We start from the raw sequence: 11,231 nt of genomic DNA on the forward strand, positions 1-11,231 counted from the left end.
CTACGGCTCTCTTCCTGCTGCCTACTAGAGTGCTCTTCCCTGCTCTCTACATGAGCCGATCCCTCATGGGCAGACTCATGGACACTGATAGCTCTGTCGTAACCATGGCCTCTACCATGGCCTCTAACAGAAGACCTAGTCCTAGATACCATCCTACAACAGTACAAGGTACTAAGTTCGGTTCTATGTTTAGGTTTAAGTAAAATTTCCAGTTTTGAAACTAAGTGTTGAAGTATGAAAAATATTCAAGTAACAGTTCAAGTCCTATTTCAGTTCACCTAGATCAAGTTTGGAAAGTTACACTTAATATTTCAAAGTTCTAGTTGTTCCAAAATACCCAGAGCTCCCAATGTAGAAACTTGGGCTTTGATACCAAATGTAATGCCCCACCAAGGGATCCAAAGAATTAACCTAGAATTTCACTAAGTTTAGTAGCATTTTTTTTTTAATGAAAGTAAACATCACATATAACTTATGCACAATAAAAGAAGCAATAGTAATGTCCATCTGAAAGTAAACATGACATACATAATAGATTACATTCTTTAAGATCCATTAACGTTGAATTACATACATGAATCCATCTAGAACAACATCCATAAGAAACAATAATGATAAGTCAATTGTTTATACATTACATTTTAAATACTCAATCATCCACTGTACATGTCACAGGGTATGACAACCTCAAAAGAATATACATACATAGAATAAGGTACATCATCCTATTCTAATCCATGATACATCAAAGTAAAAATAATCTCATGATACACATGATACATCATCATAGAAAACATATACATCCATCATAAAGATCAAACATAATAAACTAACTGCACGGTTCCTCCCAACCATCAATAGCATCATTAGACCATCGTGGATCCTAGCCATCCCTCTGTGCATAACATTCCAAATTACCGAAGAGATCATTGGTATTACATAGTAGGAATGTCACTCCTAACATATACAACATCATATGTGGAAAGTAATCTAACATATGTTGATCATCAATGAAAAAGGATACATATCCACCATCATGAAGGACACATCAGCCACGATGTCTCAATGAATCTCAAAATGATAAGAGTGGAAAATACACTACCACCCGACGGTGTGGTACCTAAGTGGTCCACTCCCACCGTGCTAAGGAGATAATCCTAAGTCCCAAATAGGCTATCAAAACCACATAGCACAAATCTCCATAAGTCTAGGAATCCTAAAAGTATACTAACTCAAAGGTTCCAAACACAAAATCTGACATCTAATCCTAGAGGCACACAATGACATGTAGGAACCTACAATGAAAGTGGGAAAGTGTCATCACAATTATCATGTACAAGTTACCCTAGCAGTTAGCTAAACTGCATAGGTCCATACTAATTTCATGCGGCCACTAGTATCCTCTCATACTGACGAGGCATACTACGGAATGCAAGGTCGCAACCATGCATCTCACTACTCCCATCCTAGCTTGTACAAGCACTCAAGGCATGGGTGAGAACAAAACACTTATCTTTTTAGGTTCATTCAGTTAGTATTAGGTGTGAATGTTATCACTTACTAATCCAACTTACAATGAGTTACCTTGGCAGCCTCTTAGGGCCCCGACCCCCATTGCAAGCCACTTCCCGTCACTACATGCAGATATCCTACCCTAATGCTCATGGACTCATAAATCTCAAAATCACAAAAGATAATCCATAATAAAATCATCAAATATGCATAAAAGCATCAATTCTCTGCGAGCAAACATCCATAGAAAATCATGAGCACAACAGCTCTCTATTGGCAACTGAAGTATCACTGATAATCAAAGTAACCAATGGTTCACAATAACCAAAATATCTTAATCAAATTGATCGAAGACACCAAAAATGGTTGAGTCAAATATGTCACAACATGACATCATCAAGAATAAATCCACATTTCAGTCCCATCATAGCGACTGGAAAATAATCAAGGATAACTGATCGATGACCAAAATAATGGTTAAGTCAAGTATCTCATACATAAGAATCTCAACTATAATCAATCAATAATTACAAACAATGCATAGAGCATTCCATCACATAACCATGGTTGGGTTTATAAAGATCGAGATTAAAACATCATCATGTCATCACAATCACATAACCCCCAACCCTCTGGTACACGTCCTATACTGGTCAACACTAGTCAACCCAAAACCCAAAACAATAGCATAAAGAATACACAATGCAAACACATGTTCTAGTTTTGCCAAATTTTACAACTTGAATTTAAATGTAGAGATCTCTGTTTTTGTTTCCAAGTTTGAAGAATGAATAGAGGAACACATGAATTGTTTTGGATAAAATTTTTCCTTAGAAGAACTAGAAACCCATTTTCCAATTATAATATTTTTTTGATACTTTCCCCATCAAACTATCAATTCTTAATAATTTAAAACAATTAAATCTTAATAGTTGTCACCATTATGAAAATAAACCTTCAATATAAATCTTTTGTCAAATAATAATAACTTAAATTTATTAATAACATATTTACATATTGCATATATATATATATATATATATATATATATATATATATATATATATATATATATATATATATATATATATATATATATATATATATATATATATATATATAGATACATACATACATACATACATACATACATACATAAATAGTTATTACGTTTCATAAAATCAAATTAACAATTTTGATTGACACCATATATCATATGAGAATCGATTCCGTATAACATTTGTTTCAAACATTTTAACATAAACATTTATACATAACAATATTATTAGTTAACCCCCCCCCCCCCACTCTTGCTGCAGTACACAGTACCTATGGTCCAAGGCACTGTGCCGACAGCAAGTATGAAGTACCCCTGTCACCACAGATCTGCGACGGCAGGCCTCTGCCTTCCGCAGGCATGGGTTACAAATCATGCCCATGGCATTTAAATATTTACATACGCAATATGACTCGCGATGCGGTTTTATTAAGTTTTCCCACTACAATTTATCAATTGCTCATTCGGTGAATTATATATATATATATATATATATATATATATATATATATATATATATATATATATATACATATGTATATATATAGATATGTATGTATATATATATTCAAATTTTGTATTAGATTCCTAATAAATGTATACATATATATACATACATATATATACATACATATATATATATATATATATATATATATATATATATATATATATATATATATATGTAGGCAGATCTGAATACATAAACATGTATGTTTTTTTTTCCACAAAGATTATATCTACAATTTAAGAATTTTAAAATACTTGCATTATAGATTCACTCAATTAATTTCCTAATGGATTTGGCTATAAATTTAAACCCTAGCCCCATGATCTTTCAGACCTATGCATATAAAATTCTCAAATAAATTAATCTACCCATATTGAGAATGCATAAAAATATGAAATTTCTCAGAAGACATATAGAAGACACGAAGAAGACAGGGAATGCGTGATGCGGAAATAACATAAATAAAATCACAAGATTCTACTTGGATTCTGATGCTAAATCGCTCTTCCTCAAAAAATCCGCAGAGCAAGCTCCTCCCTTCTTCAGAATTCTTGAGTCCTTCGAAGCTCCAATTGCACTCCCAACGCTGTGTCTAAGCTTCTATGAATGCTTGAATATATAGAGCTTTTAGGAAACATCTAGAATGCTTCTAGAAACAGTTGGAAGGTGTCACCAACTAAGCATGGGTCCTTTCCAACCTTCCAGATGAGCCATAGGGTTGTAGACACCATGTGCTTAATTGATGCACTAACCCCCGTATTGTTGACACATGAGAAATAGAAAAGTTTGTTAACTCCCATGCAAGCTTATAACTCCAATTCACTTTTTATATAATTTCTATTTAAATATTTATAACTTCCATTTTAATCTTTATAACTTTCATTTTAATTTTTGTAACTTTTATTATTTTATTTATTTATTACTTTTATTATTATTTTATAATTATTATTAATTTTAATTTCTAATTTTCTTTTATTTATTTTCTTTTTCCTCAATAATTCACATTTAATTAATTACAATCAAAATATCAAATAACATGATGTTTTATATTAATTTTCTCAAATATTTAATTTATTAATTAAATCTATTTATTAAGACTTAATTAATAGAAAATTCACCATAGACTTCCAAGATAAAATATGAAAACCCATCATAGAGAAAATCACTCAAAATTAGTCTAAAGGGTTAAAAATCATGAATCATGTCATCCGACACATTCGGTGGGTAAAATATCCAGATACTTGTCCTACCTCACTAGGACAATTCGTTTAAGGGTTTGGGATTTGGACTTGAGAATTTATCTCCCTTCTCTTATCATTGAGATAGTATAATAGGGTACGCTCATCCTGGCAATTTAGGGAAGTCGACATCCAGTACTTGCAACCTATAGAAAAACCATGCATGTGGCAAGAAGTGGTGCATCGTGTAGATCCCGACTAAGCAGGTGACTACGACTCCCTTCCTTAAGCACATCAGAAATGCCATACAATAAGAAAACACGCACACCATACACATGCGAGTATGGGGTAAGTATCCATAATAAAACACATAAGATAATAAACCATCCATCTAATCATCAATAATAACTGAAAACAATATAATGATCATCATGTATGCATGAAACGTAAAGTCTAAGTGATCACAACATATTACCACCGAATCCATAACATAATGTCTAATAGTGTCAAAACAATACAACTAATCCATCAACATAAAACTAGTCCATCATAGTCTGATAATAATAGCAACAATATATCCAAAAAAGATGTGAACGAGGGTAGGCACTACAGGAAGAGGGAAATGTGTGGGGTAGTAAGGAATTTACTAGATTAAGATGGGACAAGAGTCATATGGGTTTAGGGATAATTGAAAGTTGGAGTGGGTAGGTAGAATAGTATGTTGTGATTTAGGTAGTTAGTTAGTAGGATTCAATATTAATAAAAGATGATTAGTAATTAGAATAATATGTTGTGATTTAGGTAGTTAGTTAGTAAGATTTAATATTGAAGAAAAAGATGACTATAATTAGGATAGTATAAGTTTGTTTAAATGTTTAGTAGAGATTAAAGGTAGTTAGTTATTTTTTATTAGGTAGAAGTAATTTGTAATTAAATATGGTTATGAAGCTATGATTTTGAAAATGTGTTTAGGTAAGGAATAATTAGTAATAGTGAAATTATTTTTGGGTTTAGAGAATGTGCTTCATATTATTTCTTTTTATAATTAGTATATGTACTTAAAGAAGCATTGTAAATTACACACACACACACACACACACACACACACATAGATATATATGTATATATTTGTTACATCCTTATAATTAATCTACCCTACAAACTATAACCAATGAACCTATTATATAATAACACATAATACTATATATATATATATATATATATATATATATTTGAGTGCTAATTCTTTAGATTATCAAAATTAACTAAGTGTAAGAACCCTAATTATAACAGTTACCACTAGAAATAGGACTTTGTTATAGACCATGCTTCTAAGCATGCTAGTGTTAGCATTACTACAATAATCAAAGTAGGGCTTAGGTTGATCACTTGGGATAATGTTATTCACTAGAATATAACCATTAAGGTATCAGTATCAACTTGAATATTTTTTCAAAGTGTTGAGAGTTGGACCTAAAATGATAAACTAGCATGACCATGAGTAGGTGTATCTTGTTAGCCTTCTAGCCCATTGACCCTAATTGAAACTTTTCTTGTTTCAGTTAACCTATTTATCTTTAAAGAAAATTTATCTATGTTTAATGGTAAAGTAATGAATCCTCCTGCACTAACATCAACTAAAATTATTTATCCCTAAACATTATCTAGGAATACTATCATGCTAACCATAGTACCTAAGACCTGGTTGAAGTATTAATTTTCCTAAATGTTGTTAAGCATTACCATCATCTCAATGATGGAATAAGTAATATCCTAATTTACTAAATAAAAATGATTTGTTATATTTCAAACACCATATGGTTTGATAGAGTATTCATAACATGTGTGTGTGTGTGTGTGTGTGTGTGTGAGAGAGAGAGAGAGAGAGAGAGAGAGAGAGAGAGAGAGAGAGAGAGAGAGAGAGAGAGAGAGAGAGAGAGAGAGAGAGAGAGAGGTTTTCTATAGTTCACCCTTTAAAATAAAATTGTTGGTTGTGTTTTTCTTTGTAAAATATGGGCATGACAATAATAAAGCTTCAATATAATAGGTTAAGCCACATGATCTTAGTATTGTATTCTTAGATGATTATATATATTATATCTATTCTCATTTGAGTTTATTTTAAGTTTTAGATGAGTTTGTTTTTGATTCCATATCCATGATTGCAAGGCATCGAGATCATCCTAGAAAGGTCATTGTAGTGAAATGTGTGATATGTTTTACTAGTTGTTGACTAGGTTGAGGAAATGTGTTGATTTTTATTATAGGATGTATTAAATATATTGTAACATATGTGAACCTTAATGTAAACATTGTATTGATTCTTGAGAAGGTGTGTGCCTTAGTGCAACACTATGAAATTAGATATACAATGGGGGAACTCTAAGAAGCCAACCTAATTAATTATTTATGAAGGTTGTACAGGAAATTTATTTTCCTTGGTTAGGTATCACATATATATTAAATCATGGATGTGGTTAGAGGATGTGAGTTTGAGTGTTGAATGACCAGAGAAGAGTAGGGATTGTTTTGGTTGATGATATTGAGCTTTTAATGAAACATTATTTACTTCACTTGATTTTTTATATGTTATCTTAAAGTTTGATCTTCAAAATCTTTGGAGGAATTGAGAGAGTGGGTCTAGTTTTTTCCCTATTAAACTCTAATATGATTAGAGCTTTATAACAAGTTTTCAAGTCATTTAAATAGGTATTTTTCCTCTAACAAGTATTTTAGTATTGAATGTAATGTAATTAGATCCTAACAAAGTAACATCTTTTCACAAGAAACTTAAATATTAGTACCCTATCTTATGGGTGTCATCCCCATCAAGGTTTTCCCTCTAATCAGGGGTTTCCCTAGTCAACGAATCATTTTATTATGGTTTATAGCCTTATCCTATTGTACATCATTATTTTAATTATTTGAGTTCATAAAATTAAGTTTTGATTTAAGTTTAATTACTTCCAATTGATTCACATACCCCCCTTTATGTTTTGTGTGGACTTTACTTATTAATAATTGATATGAGAGCATAAAATCCTCTTTTAGAAAAAACTTTATAGCTTGAGGGGTTCCATGACTTACTAGAAAAGGAGTCTAACGTTTTGTGATAAGAACTATGAAAATTCAAAGGATAAGATGTGAGTACATTCAATTTGGATGGGAATTGACTGTTGGTTGATTACAAAGATATAAGTTGATGTTTAGAAATAGAGAAGTTTATCTTCATCCATAGATGAGGAAAAGAAGATCTTCTAGTGTAATATGATTGCAAGAGAAGCACCGATTATTAGACTTTTAGAAGTTAAATTTGTTGAGGTAAAAGGTCTTCATCTTACTTATGATATTTTATTAGGTTAGAAAAACCATATGAAGGTGATGAACGCACAAAGAAAGATAATTTTTAGAATTGGAATTCTAACTTAGATGGATTTAGAATGCAATAATATGAATCTATTTGGTCATATATGTAAAGAATTAAGTTAAGATTTTCATATGTATACAAATCTCTCAAAGAGCTATATCAGAGAAATAAAGAACTTTTGTAGGACTCTTAGACACTTAACTCATACTTATGACAATAAGGTAAATGCTATTGAAGAATTTTTTCCTCTTATAAAATATTTTAATAGAGAAACTTTGATTGGAAAATTGCAATATTTTGAAACTGGTAGATTAAGAGATGCTCTTCCTAGAGTTGAGACTACCTTTCAAGCTAGTTTTGATAATTATAAAACAATACTAAAAAATAATGCCATAACTAATGGAGATTATGCAAGAGATTGGGTAGAGATCTAATAAGAAGAAGAAAAGAAAATTGATGATCTTGTTTCACTGATTGAAAAAAGAGAACCTAAAGGAAGAAGCCAAATTTTTATTGTTCGGATTGTAAGGAAATTGGTTATTTTTCGTTTAGATGTCCTATGAGAGAACCAAATGTTAAAGCTAGAAGCACTTACAAATTAAATATTCCTAAGGAATGTATGTATGTAAGGGATGATGAAATAGGATTCAAAGAGATCATTTTTGTAGATAGTGATGATGAAAATGAAATTAGATTATTTCTACCAAGAAAGGGGGTCTTATTAAGGAAGAAAAAGTGCAAGCTTGTTTCACATGTTAAGAAAACAAAATCTTATTGGATAGCAAATAGTGGATGTTCACATCACATGACTAGTGGCAGATATAAAATTATTAAGTTTAATGATGGTGGTATAGTCAAAGTTGACAATAATACACCTTGTCACATTAACAAGAAAAGATCATTACTCTTCATAGTAAGATTAAGATTGAGGATGTATACTTCCAATCAAACTTTACTTCCAAACCTTTAACCAAATATCTACTATAATAATTAGGCTTAGATAATTGATCAATCACAATGTATAACATAGTCATTTTATTTTCACAAAAAAAACTAGTTATAAGGTAAAAATTTGGCAGGATGATCCATACAAGATTTTCACTATAGTTAAAATATTTCCTTTTTAAGTGATTACAAATACCCTTTCTAAGGTTTCACCATTTTAGGAATATTTTGCACACAATTAGGAGTACAAGAAGACTTATTCATAACTACCTTACTTAAAGGATTTAGGACTACTTCAAAGAGTCCACCATATTCATGGATTTACAATAAATACACTTGTTAAGGTCCAGCCACTTAATAGATTTCCCTTATTAAAACTATTAGGTAACAACAAGTTAATTGATTTGTCTTTAGCGCTACTTGCCTACCAAGTTCATTTTCTCTACTCAATATCTACTTGTTTTCTTACTATAATCACATACTCTACATTTACCTCCCAATGTCTCTATGATCGTTCTCTTTTTTCATCTTATATTTTTATCCTTACTTATCACTCATCTTCTTTAACTTCTACTTATTCTTTTGTCACTTAGTCTCATCTCTTTATTCAAATTAGAATACTTTTGTACTCATACTTTGTTCACTTAATATATCTATATTTCCTTAACATGTTTTACAATCACTTTCTTGGTTGTCATTACATCTTCTTGTGTAATTCCCTACATTAGTTGAAGCATTCTTGGTAGATACACTTGCTTCATCTTATAAATATATATTAATTAAATCACTTGTTTCAATAAAATTCATGATTACTTTTTTTTTTGACTCCATTTACTATATCAGAAATATTATGCTATGAACTAGTCATCTAATCATGCTCTAACACATAGATTCTTGTTTACCTCTCACTATTATGAATTGTTATTACAAGATTAAAAATCATATCATCTTCTCTTAATATGATTCTACTAGATTCATAATTGTTCATGATTCTTGATAATAATAATAAAATCTTTCAATTGTCACTTCTCCTTAATATACTAGTCATTATCAAGTATTACTGATCATATTTTGTGTCTCACTAATTAGTTTGGTTCCTTTTATCATTGGGTTTCTATCAATGAAAACCTTTCACCTATTTGAATTCACTAATAAAAATTCTCTTGTTAATGTTGAATTCCAAAAATATTTACATTATATGGCATATTATTTGTAGAGTCATTTATTATAGATTTTCTTAATAATATTGACGACATTTATCTTTTATTTGGTGATGGCTTTTACAAAGCTATGTCATCATTTCCATCTTCTAACATTAATCTTACTTCAACTACATCATATCCAACTCAATCATCTTCATCTATAATAATATCAAATTCACATCTATCTAAACATGATTATATATACATGTTCCTTATTTAGCATCAAGTCTTTATATATGATGGATCACATATCAATATTAGCTTCTATATTTTTGAAAATCATTCAAAGTCATCAATAGAATCATTTTAATTTCTTTCTTATGAGTAGAATTCAAAGACAAAAATGCATAAGTACTGGTCGAGGATAGGAAGTTCAATGTGAGTCTAGCCTTATGCTAAGGATGAGAAGGTATCAAAATACATGAAGTAGATAACCAAAGAAAACCCAAATCAAAAGGGTAAGGGATATATAATTATTGGTAAAAATATGGAGAAACCAATACAAACCCACAACCATAAACAAAGGAGAAAAGGAATGAAGATGCAAGCAAAAGTAAACTCGGGCAACAACATGACACCAAATCACACCCAACTAGCAAGATGCAGATAGTAGTAGAAAAATATGAGCACATCCATAGTAGAAGGATGAACAACTACAATAAATAACGCAAGAGGAAAATCTTCTAAGTCCCCAACTCATAATAAGGAGCTAAACAAGAATTTCAAACAAGAAAAATTGAATAGCAAAAGAGACTAGAAAAACATGAGAAACCTAGTGTTGGTTAGAGCCATGAAGAACCTCTTTCCAAATGCCAAAAACCATCTCCATTTTGATATATATTTATAACTTCATAAGACTCTAGAAAAATGGAAGCTATAATAACAAAATCTTCATATAAACAATGACCAAGAAACAACACCTTAGGAGGAACAATCGTCCCCAAAATTAAAGGGTGGCAAAAGATCTAAGGAAAGGGGAAGAAAATAGCTAGCTATATGATTGACCTATGAGTCCCCACATTAAATATTAAAACAAAAAGGGAAAAATGTACTTTCCACAATAGCCCTTTATAGAGTGAAGTGAAAAGTGCAAAATAAAAACAATAACATCCTATAAATACCAAATATTGTTGAACACAACTAAATCGTGTTAACTCATAAATAAGGTAAAATCTCCAATGATAGACAAATATATGGAGGGAGAAGTGGATTAGATCCATCTTAGTTGAGTGTCCCCTTAACAACTTGAAGAAAAAAAATCCTAGAAACCCCAAAACTTGGTATACTAACTATAGGAAAGGAACTACTAAATAAAAAATTTTAGCGCTAACGCATAGGGGAGCCAAGGTAATGGAGAGGACATGAAAGGGGAAAACCATGCTCATTACACACCCAATACTACGAAAGCAAACCAATCCAGATACCACCAAAGGGGCCTTTCAACTACCTCACACCTATG

General features: G+C 30.8%; 1 protein-coding gene across 1 annotated transcript in view; it reads right to left on the reverse strand.

The window, feature by feature from the left end:
• LOC149565984 (peroxidase P7-like) overlaps window positions 1-2,951 on the reverse strand; it is a 29,208-nt gene extending 26,257 nt beyond the window's left edge. Inside the window, exon 1 of the mRNA XM_089816420.1 lies at window positions 2,842-2,951. Within this exon, the coding sequence (XP_089672546.1) occupies window positions 2,842-2,951 (110 nt within the window). The remainder of the gene's footprint in view (window positions 1-2,841) is intronic.
• Window positions 2,952-11,231: the final 8,280 nt, after the last annotated feature.

This window comes from Cupressus sempervirens, chromosome 3 (assembly GCF_028749045.1).
Source record: "Cupressus sempervirens isolate cs-2001-9-10 chromosome 3, ASM2874904v1, whole genome shotgun sequence".
Lineage (NCBI taxonomy): Eukaryota > Viridiplantae > Streptophyta > Pinopsida > Cupressales > Cupressaceae > Cupressus > Cupressus sempervirens.